We start from the raw sequence: 16,195 nt of genomic DNA on the forward strand, positions 1-16,195 counted from the left end.
TTAACTACATATAGTTTACAGGTTCTATCCAATAATATAAACAGCATATTGACATCTCTTTTATTACCATGCAACCCAAAATAGAAAACAGATAAACGGACAGTATTGAAGACACTCAAGTAGTCTCCATACAGTTGGAGTGGCAGTTTGATGTAATCACTGCAATATTGAACCAAAAACATCCAATTCTAAAATAATATTTCTTCCTGCTCCACATGAATAAAACAAGCTTCATGGGGACATTTCACACACCACGTTTTTGTCCCTTGTTGGGACCAGTTGTCTGTAGTTCGACACCGTTTCTACTCAAACACTGATGTAAGGTGTGCTGTGGGGACGTCGTCAGTGTCCCAGCACAGAGAGATAGAAATCCCTGATCTCTACTAACCGACCTTTATCATGTCATCATATTGTCTGTATGTCTGTCCATTATGTTAATCATGTCTATCTTCAACTCATTTGTTCGCCACTATTTCACTAATAAAACAGTAAAACCATGGTAAAGGCACTCATTGTGCAGAACGCCTTATTTCAGAACATTATATGATAATTATTGATGCATAATGTATGTATAACGTAAGGTTGCAGTATAAGATATAAAGACGAGATTTGTTTTAATGTATTTATTTATTATAAGGAGCTTGGAGGGTTTTTCAATCTTTCAAATCATGTTTTCTAATGAACATACATTTTTGACTGCCACAGTGATTCCTTTACTGAAGGACGCTTTCTTCCACATGCACGTGCTCACATGTGAAAACTTCAGAGGGGAAGATGAGCCAGGACATTAAAAATACTCACGAGTCCCAATTCCCCCAACACAACCCCACCGCCCTGTGATATGTTTGACTGGACATGAAACAAAATGATTTTTTTATTTTTCTCTTTATATTTACTAAACAGCAATTTTAGTAATCCATCCTATTTAGAGATACTGACTCTGAAAAATGTCCTAACTAGCCTCAAAAACAGACATGACCTCATAAATCTACTGTAGTTAAGTAGATTAACTCTTAACAAACCAGGTTTCAATTCCACACCTCGATCAATGGCATCTTAATGGAGGGAATACTGTTGCTTACAGAACAGCATATCAGCTGTTTTATTAGATATAGTTTACAGGTTCTATTCACTTATATATATATATATAACATGGATAAAAGGACAGTATTGAAGAAGCTTAAGTGGAACATTTGCTTTCTATCTTTTCATCTTATTGCAGCTGTATCAATACTGCTGCAATAAGCTACGTTACATCTGCAGGTGTAAACTTCCTTAACATATAAAAAGACATTTCGGTGTTTTCCACACCATGATGTATCTGTCAATCTGCAATCCAGCCACCAGTTAATTACATCTCAAGAACACATGTGGGTGTGGAGTTTTCTTGTTCTTGTAATAATATTTGCATTGGAATTGATTGGTAGTGAGGGGAGGTCAGTCTAAAGGAAGAAGAAAGAAAAAATATGAGGAAGAAAATGGATTTCTTGATGACGAGGGGAATCTGAAAGTATCCCCCCCCCAGAAAATTCCTCTTCAATTTCCTCATACAAGCTACTTGAAGTTTCTCTTTAAACCTCTTTTATCGACTGGAAATACCCTTGCATAAAGGGTAAGATACTGACTGCTGTGTCATCGGTGTGTAAATGTGAATGAATGAGTTAATGAGTTAGTTTCTGTTAGTTACTGTGTGAATGTGGTAAAAAAATAGACACCTTGTGACACCTCCTTTCTTCCTTGTCACTATCTAGTTATTGTTTTTTTTCCGATATCACATCCATTTCCCTTTAAAATCTTCTTGTAACTATAACTGTAAAAGAGAAAGTCGTGACTGAGTGGCTCCAAGTTGGCGTGGGCAGACGGAGTCGCTGAAAATCCATGAAGAAATGTAAAATGACTTGAACTGTTCTGTTTATCTGTATATTATTATTATTATTTGTCAGTTTTAACCCCTTTTTCTGTTCATACATTTTAATCATTTTCCTTTTTATAACTGTGTTTATTTTGTGTACCTACGTGTTTTATTACTTTGTTGAGGTATTTGTACATCTGGCTCAGTTTTATTTGGTAAATCCTTTTCTGATCCGTAGTTTAATCTTGTTCTGATTCTGCCTCCAGTGTTTCCTCACTGCAACCTGATGAGATAGCGATTGCTCTGTTGCTTATTATTTCATTCTATGTGTGTGTGGGTGTTTTAATGTGTCAAGCACTTTGTTGTTACATTTTGCTTGTATGAAAAGTGCTATACAAATGAAGTCTGATTGATTGATAAGGCAAGGCCTTTGAAAGAATAACCATGTTGAGGCCTTTTCCAGTGGATCTGATTCATCATGAGTCTGTAACTCTCAGTACTTCAGGAGAATTGCCACCTGAATTTTTCCATGGGGTTGGGTGGGGATGGAGCCACAGAAAATCCATGAAGAACTTAGAAATCACTGCAAGTATTTCTTCAGAAGACTTGCCTAAGCTTCGTCACAGCTTCTTCATTCTTCCATTGAGCTGAAATTGACACCATGTGTCCTATGAGCTGTCTAAACAACCATCTCGATGGTCACAACCCAATGGATGTGAAGGGATGTGAAACCAGTGGCACCCTGTGGAAAAATGTTACATTCAGTGATTAATCTATTGATTAGCTGACGCCTATCAGGGTAGGATAAACTACAGCTACATGTCGTGATAGGGAGCAATTTGTTGTTTTAAAATTGGCTTAAATGAGCTATTAGTTTACATTATGTTGTGGAGTTGTTGCAGTATAAAACTATACTCAGCACCAGGTCCAGGTTCATATTTCAAAGTTGTTTTATTTACAATATATTAATTTGATTTTTGATTTTAATTTTTTTCTCTAAAACATTCTTCTCTAGGTGGATATACAAATAATAATGCAAGGATACATTTATTGATATAAGAACATTGGCTCTTAAAAAGAGAGAATCTTATTATTATTATTATTATTATTATTATGTGTTTAAATCTGTAATTAGAGAGTTAATGAAGAGATTTTGATTTAATTTTGCCTACTGAGTCACCTAGTAGCCGGATGTGCGCACAAGTTTTGGATTTAAGCCACTCCTGTTGGACTGAAGTTATACACACTGTTGGTTTTTAGAGGAAATTCAGTCACTGCTAAAGGAAACAATGGACAGGGGAAATACCTTAACTCCTGGCAAATCCTGGCAGACATGAACTTATTTGAGCAACACAATACCTGCATAAAAGCGGATTACTAAAGCTTAAAACACCTTCACATTCAGTGTCCCGACCTGCTGCACCATCTCAATTCAGATGAAAGATTAAGTCCTATTCACAAATCTCATAATGATGTTACATAAGATTCTTTGGAGTTTGATCATATCAGAACCTGTTATATTAAACCAGATTAATGCTTAGCTTCACCGGTGAGATTCTGACAAAGACTAATCAGTTAAAGAGATTTTTAGAAACATTTTAAGATGATTACAGTTTTTTACGATTGTTTACACACTAAAATAAAAATGTCCACACAATTTGCGAAATTCTACTCCAAGGAGCTAAACACCTCCACAGATTTGCACAACATTACACACAATGTCTGCTTCACCCTTTTTGCAAAACATTACACACAGTGATTTGTAAAATTCTACACACATTTTCACACCTTAGACACAGATAAGGATTGTGAGGTTACTTCCTTGTCATTACAAAGCCCCGGATTGCCAATGACCACACTAATGAACAAATTGGATAATCACATCCACCAGGTGTGGAAGCACACATGTGCTAATTTGAAAACGCAGCACTCAGCCAGACGGAGAGATGATGAATAGTTACAGTATTCTTGTTGCTTTTACAGTAGTTTTTCTTCACAGTCAAAGTGTGTGTACTTCATGCAGTAATTTTTATTTGTCTACAGATTTTATTTGTTTCATTAATTTCATTGTTGGTTGATTACTGAAACTGATTATGGTAAGAAATACTGTAAGTATTGAAATAAATACTTGAAATATTCAGTCTGCAGCATCAGTGTTGTGCAGTGCTTGGTAAGTTTATAGTAGGCCTATTTGTGTATATTCTCCCTATATCTCAAACTAATCATGAAGAATGTTGTGGGTTTGTCACTATTTTTTTTGACATCTAAATTATCCCTTACATAACAATGTCCGGTCAAAAATCTAGCACATGCTATTTCCTAAAATTAGTTTTTTTACAAATGTGTTTTTTATTTATCGCAGCAGTGTGAAACTGGCTGCAATAGTGTCTGATCATTGAGGACTGTGTTGGTTAAATGAAAACTAATAGCATTTTCACAAATATGTGTGTATGTTTTGAAAAACATGTTCTGCTACTTAATTAATATTGAATTTCCTAAATGAATCACAGGATAAGTTTCCATTATTCAAATGAAAGCGTTTGAAAAGGTTACATCACTGTGGTTGCCAGAAGACATTATTTCATTTTAAGGGTCAGATCTGATGTTTTCATCTGCCACAATTTGGAAATGCAAGTAGTGATACAGACAACTAAATGAACCAGATTTTCACGAGATTTATTATGGATATTCATACTCCCCAGGGGGTGATTATGGTGCTCTGACTCTTTATTTAGCTCTACTGAAACGGCACACTAACTCTGGTGCTGCTGCCTGGCCAAATTTCCATTGTAGACAAGAAATACTATCACAGCTATATTATATTTAAAAAATATTCTAATTTCTGGTTTTGGTGTCTTAACATAATAATGACTGGACCTTCCCTTCTTTGTCACCCTCACATCTCTTTCCTGGCTCCCTGGTTGTCCCACTTCTGTCAGACATGGAGAGTCTCTCCCTGTTGTCTTACACAGTTGCCCCCTAACCCTCAAACCCAAACACACCAGACCATCCTGTGTAGTCTACACATCACAAAAACAACACATTCCCATATGTTACAGCTGTTAGGAGGGATGTTTAATTTCCTTTGTAAATAATTGTATTAATAATTGCTCATTTAAATGATCTGGCTGTGTACTAGGAATCTAAATTGAATCACATTCTGGTACAGGATGTTTTCACTGACGTCCTCTTACTTGATCTGCTCACCTGTAGAAGTGCCCACTGAGGGAGTGGCTTCACTGCTGTTAAATAATCCACACACAGGGAGCAGCCTCTCACATGCAATAACCATGGAGGAAGAGAGGAATATGCCCAAGTAAGTACACAAATTAATATTAACCATATTTTTATATTTCAGCAATATAAAATATTTTTCTTGGTATTAACAAAAACTGTTTATTAAATTAGAAACAATATTAAAGTAATAAAATATTGGTAGGTCCTTTATTTTCTATTCTTATTTTGTAATTTATTAGTTATTTATATTTTTACGTGAATTAAACAAGGTAAATTAGTTACACATTAATTTAAGCAGAAAATGTGATTTATTTTCCTATTTATTAAGCAAACATAAAAAATTATTTATAACATATTATAATGTGGTCGTAAGCAGATTTAATGCAAAGTATTTTTTTTAACAATTATTAATTATTATTTCAGTATATAAATATATATTTTACAACCATTCTGTATCATTTTTCCATCTCTTTACCAGCAGTTAGGGATGCTTCACAGGTGGAGTGATCATAACTGGATACATCAATAAACTATTAAAAAGACCTTATATCTATCTATATTTCACTGTATATTTATTATAGTTCTACTTTCTACCTCGCTAGTTTTTTACCTACCTTCTTACTTCAGACTTTGACGTTTTGGTGTCTTTGTTCAGGAGGCCGTGGGATACCTGCCGAGAGGTCCCGGTCATTGAAGATGAACAGACGCCATGGAAAATGATCAAACTCCTAAGGTCCATCTCACTGTGTATCGTCGCTGTGATTGTGTTTGGATTGGCACTATGTAGCAAGGTTTGCTATTTTTATACTTTTTTAATACATGTATGTATGTATGAGACAGACTATGAACTATGACAACCAAATACATTTTGGTTCATAACTGTTGTCTTTCAGAGTATATAAATGTATTATTGCGGTGTAATAAGTCAACTCAGAAGAATTATCTAAAGTTAGACACCCAGTAATTGTCTATTGAATAAAGCTGGTTCTACATTGCCCTCATATTACAGTATCAACTAACTGATTACATGATAATGACCTTTTTACTCCAGACTTCTTTCCTCCTCCTCATCACCTTGGCCAGCGAAGGCACAAAGACTCTCCCCGATGGCCAGAAACCTGTCGCTCTGCTCTGTATCGGCTGCTCTCTCATTGCTTCCAGCATGCTTCTACTCCTCAAGAGCATCTGGAAGGCGTGTTACAAAACATCAAAGCTGCCGAGAAAAACAACTGTTGCCCTGGTAAGATAAGAATCAACATTTAGTCAATTCATCTCATATTAACTGATGCCAAAAACAGAGCTAGAGACTATTTTCTTTACTGTGTTGTTGAATTTCCTGCTGCTTCTTCTGCAGGTTCTGTTCTTTGAGTTCATCGTGTCTCTGGGTGCAGCGATTCTCACAATCGTAGCAATGCCACACTTGGACATCGTGACCAACGTGACGATACTGAACGGTGTAGCCGTCCTCTCTGCGCTCCTACAGGTGGTCACTCAGTGCACTGCCAAAGAAAGGAACCGCGTCCTGGCGCCATCCATCACTGCCTTTATCCTGATTTTGCTCGGTTACATCCTGTTCCTCGTCTTATACATTATGAAGGATCCTACTGGTATCAAGAGGGGCATTTGGGTGGGTCTGGCTGTTGGTGGGGCTTTCTTGGTGTCTTTCAATTGGTGGGAGAACTACTTCAGAGTGATCATCAAAAACAGCAGCTCTGTCTTCCTCAAGAACCTTTTCAGAGACATGGCAAAGTGTCAAAACATGCTGCACATCCTCTCAAGCCTGCTCAGGATCGTGGTGACCGCCTGTGTGCTCGGAGCCTATGTCCCTCTGGCCAAAATGGACTGGGACATAGTGACCTCCATCCCGAGACGTGAGACAAGAATTATAGCCATCATCATTGGGGTCCAGCTGGTCTCCTCTGCACTCTGCCACTGGTTTGCTGTGGCTGCCTGCAAGATGCACGCCCTGCGACGGTGCTTCATCCTGCCTTTGTACCTGGCCTCTCTGGCTGTCATGGCTCTGCTCATCATCCCTGTTATCGTTTACTATCAGGACTACAGAATAAGTCTGAACGGGACTGAAAGCATCAACTTCACAGGCTACTGCAATGTAGTTGTGGATGGAAGAAACCAAAGCTTGAACGGCAGTGTGTTCCCACATCTGGTTCTGGATGTTACACACACTCTGTGCTTCCTGGACATGTCCAAGATAACTGACATTGGCATGCTGACAGGTAATAAAATAGGTTACAATGCTATTTGACACAAGATATATACCATACACAGATAGAAAATAATTTACCGTAGGTATGTGTTTTTTCAAAATAGAGTCACCAGACTAAAACACATAGTTATAATAGTTATAGAGTATGAATGTTCTCAGGGCCACACTGTTCAACATACCTGCCAGTCACGGTACCCAGGTCTGTGCAGGAGCCATTTCTTTAAAGAAAGATCTCATGGAAAGGACCAAAAACTACTACCATGTAACTAGTATAACTAGTGTTACCAGTTAACCTTGCATTTTTCTGGATACGCTGAAAAACCTCATCATAAAGTAGAGATGTAAGTACTTTGCAGTATCTAAAGTTGGTGTTAATTGTCCATCAGGTTCAGCAGTGTCCTGGTGGATCGGCCTTGTGTTGGCAACCCTCCATTTGTGGTACCTCAACATATATCGTATCCAAAGGACCCAAGACCTGTTCATCAGGAGGCTGTATGAAGGAGCTTTTATTGAGCAGTCACTGCTCCTCAACACCAGATTCGAAATCCAGACAAAAGACAAAATGAAGAAGTAAGTGTATGTGTAGGAATCTTCCTCTATTTTCGTCCTCAAAGAATCATCTAAAGCAAGATTGTTGATTCTTCAAGGTGCGTCTTGACTTTTTAGGCTGGTTATTTTAGGCTGTCAATACTGTTTCTTTTGCAAACTGTTTAAAAAATGTTACTCCCATTTGCAAAATCTTGTCATTTCAAGATTTAGGACATTTGAAACAGCAATGGTGTACCTGTGCGCGACCATGTGGCACGAGACCTACGATGAGATGTTGAACATCATTATCTCAATATTTAGGTGAGTTACACAAACCCATTCCTCTAATTTATCTCTGAATATAAAGACAGCTACAGATAGAATAAATCAGATTCTTGCTTAAACAGCCAAGATAATTTGAGCCTTTCAATTCAGTTGAAACCAGTAGTAGAAATAGTTGCTTAATTTGAGTGCAAAAACAGGAGTTATTATCATCAACCATCTGGTCAGATAAGTTTGTTACTGTCACATGATTTTATTTTCCAACAGTTTGTGTCCAGTTTAGCAGTATGTTATCCCCAAATTGTACTTTATCACAGTTCCTCTTTGTGTTTCTCTGAACACTGCAGACTGGACAAGTACAGACCCAAGAAAGACCCAAAGTTCAACGATTTCACCTTCGAAGCCCATATCTACTTTGATGATGCATTCAAACATGTCGAGGGCAGTCAGAGGCCCCACCTCAACAACTTTGCAAAGAACCTCGTGGAAATCCTAACAGAAGTTTATGGGTAAGAATCAGGCATTTAAGTGTTAAGTGTCCAGTTCTGACCTGACAGTAGCATTTGGCACACCACCTTCAGGAAGTACAAGCAACTATCAAAGGATTCTCTCATTTTATGTCAACAGCATCTTCACAAACATTGATGAGAAGTTCTTTAAGAAGCAGCAGGAGATCCCTGATCAGAAGGTCATAAATACACCGTACGGAGGTCGACTTGTGGTCACCATGCCTCATGGGAACAATATTGTGGTTCACTTTAAGGACAAAGAACTCATTCGACACAAGAAGAGATGGTCTCAGGTAGGAAAATAATTACTTTTAGACCCCAGAAAATACAATTACATGTGTCACAGTTAACTTTATATTTAGAATGTGGGGTTTTCATAATGTTCTAAGACTTTTCATTTGTCTATTTTAAACTCAACAACGCTTGAACACTTGAAGCCCGAGAAATATCAATTTTGTTATTTCTTATTCCCCAGGTCATGTATCTTTACTATCTTCTGGGCTGGAAACTCATGACCAAATATTTCGCACGCTGGCAGAAGGGAGATGACGAAAAAGAGCTGAAAGCAGACCTCCAGGTGACATAAGAGAAACATATTAATGTGGATTCTTTTGATGAGCCTGGACCCAAATCCACAGTATATTTAAATAAAACCTAAATGTAAAACAAATCAAACTGTGTCTGTCTGTTTCGCCAGAGAGAGAAGCACAACACCTACCTCCTGGCTTTAGATGGGGACACAGACTTCCAGCCAGCTGCTGTGATGCTGCTCATTGATCGTCTGAGAATGTACCCACGTGTTGGTGCAGCATGTGGCCGGATTCATCCCACTGGATCAGGTTGGCATATTGTCCAATTGAGTAAATGGAAAAAACAAAGAAAATGCAACTGTCCAATCATATGAACAGATCACTCTAAGATCCACCATTGACAGCACTGGACAGATATTTGTGTTTAGGTTTACAATACCTGTTGTTTCCTCTACAGGTCCTGCAGTGTGGTTCCAGAAGTTCGAGTACGCTATCAGTCACTGGCTGCAGAAGACGGCGGAGCACGTGATCGGCTGCGTGCTGTGCAGCCCCGGCTGCTTCAGTCTGTTCAGAGCAGAGGCGCTGATGGACGACAACGTGATAAAAAGATACTCCACCAAGTCCATGGAGGCGAGCCACTACATCCAGTACGACCAAGGTAACAGCAACATTAAGTCTTGGTGATAGCGCTCCCAATCGGTCCCTCTGTCCTCCTCCTCTCACATATACATTTATGTTCCCTGCAGGTGAGGACCGCTGGCTGTGCACTCTGCTGTTGAAGCAGGGATGGAGAGTGGAATACAACGCAGCCTCTGATGCTTACACCAATGCCCCAGAGGACTTCAAAGAACTCTACAACCAGGTGAGTGCTGCAGCAGATCAGACCCTTTCCGCTAATATTATGACGGCCTTGACATACTCACAAAGATTTGACAAGCTGCTGTTGCTTGGAATATTCAGAATCTACATTTCAGAATCATCTTTGAATGTGGACCTTATTGCTTACAAGTCATAAAACCATATCAGTCATAATAAAGATTATTTGCCATCTTCAGCGTCGGCGATGGGGACCGTCCACAATGGCCAATGTGGTAGATCTGCTGGGCTCTACCAACATTATTTCCAAAAGAAACAATTCAATGTCGAAACCCTTCATGTTTTACCAGTTGTTTGCCATCACATCATCCATCCTGGCCCCCGCCACCATTTGCCTTTTGATTGCAGGTTGGTGTTTTGTGTTTCAGAGTATAATCGCACATACAATGTTTTGAGATCAGCTGGACTTATGATTGTCCTACCAATGTAGTAACACTCAGTCCTGTGTATGTGCCTCCTCTGTTGTGATCTCCAGGTAGTTTGTCCTTCGTCTTAAACATGAATGGCAGTGCTGCCCTGGTCCTGGCTGTGATACCTCCTGTCATCTACCTGGGTCTTTGCTTCAAACTCAAGGCAGATACTCAGATCACAATTGCAGGAATCTTGAGTGTCATATATGCATTCCTCATGTTGGTGGTGTCGATGTCCATTATTGGTACGTTATATTCAAACAGGTATCACTTTATTCAGACACGTGTGTTACTTAATTAGCGCTTGGTAAACTATTTTTTAGAAGAGCTGCTCAAAGCTGCTTTAATGCTAAAAACTCTCCATGTTTATGTCTTTTTTCAGGCTCAATAGTGAAGGACAGAACCATCCTGACGCCCAGCAGCATTTTTGTCCTCTCTATGGCCATGATTTACACAATCACTGCCATAATGCATCCTCAGGAAATCCAGCTAGTGTTCCACGGCTTTCTCTACATCCTCTGCATCCCCAGCGCCTACCTCCTTCTCACCATCTACTCCATGGTTAACATGAACAACGTGTCCTGGGGCACTCGAGAGTCGAAACCTGCTGCCGGAGCTTCCAAGCCTAAAGCCAACATAACACAACAAACAGCCCAAAAAGGTAGATATCAGGCTGAAATGAGTTTATTGTCATGTCACCTGCAGTACAACACCAGTGTTGACTAAACTGAAGCTAATCTTTACCCTTGCAGCCAAAAGCACCTTCCGCCAGCTGTTTTCATGCCTCAAATGTTGCAAGAAATCCAGCCAGAGATCTGAAGAAGAGCAGGTCATTGTCAGCCAGGAAAACCTGATCCAACAGTCTGAACCCCAGCCCCAAAACACTATTGTGGAGGACATAAGGATCCAAGAGGAAGAACAGAAGTAAGTTCTGATCATCAATTCAATTTCAGTATTTCAACGTGTTTGATGATATTAATCATTTTTCTGATTGTGTTTCAGTCAAGTGCAGCCTGTTTTCAACTCTCCTGTCCAATGTAAGTCCAATCATTTTGCAAGAATAATTCCAGTGTACTTGCAAATGTGACGTTATCTAATAGCCTCCTGTCTTGCTTCTTTCTCCAGGTTGGATCACACAACTACAAAATGCGTCCACTGACATGAAACTGCAGGAGGACTCACTTGACAAGGTGTGTATGTCTTGTTTTATCAGGTTAGCAGGGTGTATTCCTGTTCTAGTTCATCAAAATAATGCTCACACAACAACTGATCTTAACATTACATTGGGGCATTTGCAATAGTTATTTTTTGCCATTTGCTGCTTCTCAACATGCCTAACTACTAACAATAAATACTAACCCTCATTTATGATTATTATAAATAGGACACTTGTTGTACACTTCACAAATATTGTGTTATCTGTGGGGTTTACTGAGTGAACAGAGTGATGGTGAATTTTGGAATACACCACTAAAAGTATACATAATAGCTTCAATGTGAAGTACATTTACAGAATAATTAATTGAAATGGTTTCCCTGCAGGAGGAGGAGGACTTCTGGAGAGAACTTCAGGACAAGTATCTACAACCTCTGTCAGATGACAAAGAAAAACAGAAAAAGATTGCCAGTGACCTGAGAGACCTGAGAAACAAGGTAGGTGTAGGGAGCTGAACTATTGTTCATATTTAAAAGGAAACCACTGCGCAGTTCATTTTAAATTAATCAGATTTTTCTAATTACACACAGATAAACTTCGCTTTCTTCATCATGAATGCCCTGTGGCTGGTGGCGACATTTACCCTCCAGCTTTCCGAGGCCTCCATCTCCATCAAGCTCCCCAAGGTCAACCTCGAACTCGAGTACACCGGAGAAGACATACAAATTGATCCCATTGGCTTCATGTTCATTCTGGGATTTGCTATATCAGTTTTGATCCAGTTTGTTGCCATGCTGTACCACAGGTGACCACTTAACATCAAATGACTCAACAGAAATGTGCTTTTATTGATGTTAATGTATTCGTTGTCCTTTTCATAAAACTAACTTCCTTGTTCTTTCATGTTCATCTAGAATCTACACTTTGATACATTATGTAGCTTTTCTGGAAACAGAGCCGAAAGAGCAGAAATCTGAAAAAGAACAATTAAACGTCACTTCACACAAAAAGGTATTTACCACTATTACTTTACTACTTTACTACTAGTGTTGTAGTGTAGTGTTGTTGCTTGTTTTACTACTGCTACTATTCTACAATTACTGTCGTAACAACTTGCAATGATACTAGTTTATTGTTATTTATAGTGCTAAATGGCACAAAACTTTGTGTTTTTCTGTACCATTCAGTTTGTTAATGAAGAGATTCTGTGTAAAACAAGCCATAGCGGTAATGGATAGATTCACAGTTTTTCAGCTTAGGCCTCACAATCATAGCAACGCACAGTGCAATGTCACCAGTAGTAATCTTAGCAGATAAACCCACCATTCGGCAGCAAGCACAGACCAATGGAGTGATCACTTTGGCCTTCAGACTAATAAAAATTGACTTTTCAAAAACAGCACGGTGACAGAATATTTATGTACGTGACTGTGTTCCAACAACAAAAGAAAGACTATAGGCTTTTTCCTCTTTGTAGCTTACATACTCAAAAAGTCTTACTGTGTGAGACAAGATATGTCTTTAAAAGAAGGCAGGAGCGCTTAGATGAATTATTCTAGTGTGAATAAAGTCTATGCTGTGTAACCATCATTCTAAAGTGCTCCTGCCTTCTTTGCTAATACTTGTTTTTACCTAAAATATCTCATCTAATATAGTTTGGGTTGAAAAGTAGTGAACTTGTCCTTTAAAGAGAAGCTTGCTGTGTTTTGACATTTATAATCATGCCCTAGATGAGACATGAACAATTTCCATAAAGAACAACAAGAGTGGGACCAACATCACTCTAATTACTCATGCTAAGACGCAAATAACATTAAATTGCCCTGCAAATACTTTTCTTTAATTACTGAAACTATTAGAGACTGACATCAACCGCGCCCTCCTGCTACTGTGGTTACATGAGAACAAGTAGTGACCATTTGGTTCAGTCACCTGCCAGTGTTCCAGGTGTGGTGGGATTTATGTGCACTGATGTTCCCTCTCTCTCTTCCCAGATCCGCTCTGTGTCTCAAGCCAGCACCACTTCCACCCTCCAGGTTGAGTCTGACCCTGAGGACAGTGATGATGAGTTTAGCCTTTCCACGACATTGTACCACAGAAGCAATAATGGAGGGACTATGGTGTAAACACAGACTGTCCACAACCAACACTTTTTAGCACTTTGAAACATACTGTATGTGTTATTTGAAGAAAACAAATTTTTATTATGTGGATTATTTATGTTATGTTTACATTAAGTTCAGTGCAATTTATTTATAAGAATCTTGCTTTGAAGGAACTCAGGGACAGAAAAACACAACCTCTAAAAACTGTTGTTGTGTTCAAATGAGGGTAATATCAGGTCAGTAACTTTAACAATGTTAAGGCTATTAATGAAGGATCTTAAGTTAAACTGTAAATCTTAGTTTTCTTTGACTTTCCTTCTTCTGTGTTTACTGTAATGTCACAACTGTAATGTGAAGATGGATAAATGAAGTTTAAAAGCAATATGGGCAATGTGAAGAGAAATTACACTATCATCTACATCTACTGTCACAAGTTCTTTTAATGGTGAAGAAATCCAGCCGGAGGTTTGGTGAATCATTAACTGAATCCTAAAGATCAGGGAAGTCTTAAATCTGGGATTTTTTAAGATAAATGTCAAACAGGTTAGTTGATAAGCTGTTTTTAGAGAATGAAATACTGCACCGCACTGATCAGGACAGCACACACCGTATTATAGTTTCTGCTGTGATTGCTGGACGTCTTTATCAAGTGTATTTATATGCACATGCACAAGGTGACCCTTTTTTAACCTTTTTTCTGGAATTGTATCTTTAATTCACAAGATATTAGAAGAAATGTTGTATATTCTTTGTATTGCTCTTATAATCAATTGCTTGTAATAATAAAAAATAAAAATAAAATAAAAAATTCTATGTTTTGTGTTGTGTTCTTGTTTCCCAATAAAGCTTTTTCTGATGAAGTTTTTAAATACGTCTTTAGATATGAATTTTTTTAGGTGACTTGGCAGTTGCACACAAAAGCACCACTCATTTAAGTAATATCACCATGCTACATGAGACACTAGGGTTGGTGGTTGGTGCCACCCTTGTATGTTTTGGAGTTTTTCTTTGTGTTTTGTTCAGTAGCAGTAGTTCGATTAGTTTTGTTATATTATTTTCATCATTATTTGACACAACCTCCTTATCCAATCCTCCCCACACCTTTATGAATGTTTGCCTTGAAAAATAAATTACTTTAACTGTCGACTTGGCAATTTCTTGTCATGCTTATGTTTTGTTTTTTCTCAAAAGGGGGACTTAACACATCTGAAACTGTAAATTAAATATATAAGAATGTTTCCACTTAGTCTACTGTATCCTGTATCTTTTAAACTGCGGCCTCTTTGATGTGTTATATCAGATCATCTTAGAGTTGACTGGAATAAGAGGAGAAATCTACCTGCACCCTTCAAGTTCAGCCACATCAGGGTGACCATTAGCTTTAATTATTAAAAAAAAAAAAGCAACAGCAAGGACAAACATTTATTCAAGAGTACAGGTTGAGCTCCTGTACTCGTAGGTGTAAATGGCTATATGCATGAATATACACATAGTTGTGCAGTCATAATTCAGAAAGACACGCAGCACATAATTACAATGTTTGATACATTTCATTTTAGTGCATGTGCAGTTTCAGTGAGTGAATAAATACGTCTGTATTCATTTTGAATATCAAATAAAACATAAACTTGGGGGAAAAAAGTTTGCAGTTCATGCTGCATGCATCCAAAAAGAGAATTAAATTTATAGTAGAATAACGTAAAACATTTATTTATACCTATATACATACTTTTATACACCCAGAAAATAATGCTTTTTCTGAATTTGCATTTGTGGGAATGCAAACAGCAGCGACAAGATAGTGATGATAATAATACTGTTTCATCTTCACATAAAAAGGTTGGTTGGTTATCTAAAATCTGACTATCTTCCAGAAACACTTCAAATAGAAGCATGGGAGTTTAAATTAGATATTCAGTTGATTTTCTTATTTGTTTGGAGTTGTTATTTTGTGATCTGCCGATTGTGTGCCTCATCCTGTTGATCTTTCAGCAGGTGGTTCCAGTTCAGAGGGAAACACAAACCCACTGCTGTATAAGCTTATTTCATCATAATCATGTAATATTGTTTGGATTTGTGGGAATTTTGGCTTGTCAAAAGCAGATTTACTGGCATTGTGCATGCTGCTAACTAGCACACCTACATAGGACAAAGTCTTCACTAATGTTACTTCTGTGTTTTTTCTGCTAAGACACATAAAATGCTTGCCAGGAAAAGATTTTTAAGGGAAAAACAGATCACAGAAATTTAACACTCCTTTCCGCATTCCACTCTGGCCTGGATGTTTTGTTGGATCCAGGATAAGCTCTGTTACCAGCACCAGCATTTCCTCCCAGGTGTCACTGGACCTGATCCAGCTCAGCCAGCATGATTAAGTTACAAACTAGCCAAGGTGGTTCAGCCAGACAGAAATCATCATTACCTGCCTTTCACTAACAAAGACCACGGCAATGAACGTATGATAATGAATAAATGTAAACTGTCGT

The 16,195-nt window shown here is 38.2% G+C and overlaps 1 protein-coding gene across 1 annotated transcript; it reads left to right on the top strand.

Annotated features, from left to right (window-relative positions):
- Positions 1–5,084: 5,084 nt before the first annotated feature.
- Positions 5,085–14,522, top strand: LOC127357468 (chitin synthase chs-1-like). Its single transcript, XM_051389679.1, has 22 exons — positions 5,085–5,168; positions 5,745–5,880; positions 6,141–6,329; positions 6,444–7,323; positions 7,700–7,883; positions 8,067–8,162; positions 8,471–8,632; positions 8,751–8,925; positions 9,108–9,209; positions 9,330–9,471; positions 9,620–9,820; positions 9,909–10,024; positions 10,218–10,386; positions 10,514–10,693; positions 10,831–11,109; positions 11,201–11,372; positions 11,451–11,485; positions 11,574–11,638; positions 11,991–12,101; positions 12,195–12,409; positions 12,519–12,615; positions 13,599–14,522. Exons 1-22 carry the CDS (start codon positions 5,143–5,145, stop codon positions 13,728–13,730), a joined length of 3,864 nt encoding a protein of 1,287 aa, XP_051245639.1. The 5' UTR covers positions 5,085–5,142; the 3' UTR covers positions 13,731–14,522.
- Positions 14,523–16,195: the final 1,673 nt, after the last annotated feature.

This window comes from Dicentrarchus labrax, unplaced genomic scaffold (genome assembly GCF_905237075.1).
Source record: "Dicentrarchus labrax unplaced genomic scaffold, dlabrax2021, whole genome shotgun sequence".
NCBI classification, from domain to species: Eukaryota; Metazoa; Chordata; class Actinopteri; family Moronidae; genus Dicentrarchus; species Dicentrarchus labrax.

What these genes read in the sequence shown, in the direction of transcription:
- LOC127357468 (XM_051389679.1), top strand. Translation starts at nt 5,143, where the DNA reads ATGGAGGAAGAGAGGAATATGCCCAA. An exon ending in GATTGGCACTATGTAGCAAG is followed by an intron (nt 5,881 to 6,140) that starts GTTTGCTATTTT and finishes TTTTTACTCCAG; the next exon opens with ACTTCTTTCCTCCTCCTCAT. An exon ending in GAAAAACAACTGTTGCCCTG is followed by an intron (nt 6,330 to 6,443) that starts GTAAGATAAGAA and finishes CTTCTTCTGCAG; the next exon opens with GTTCTGTTCTTTGAGTTCAT.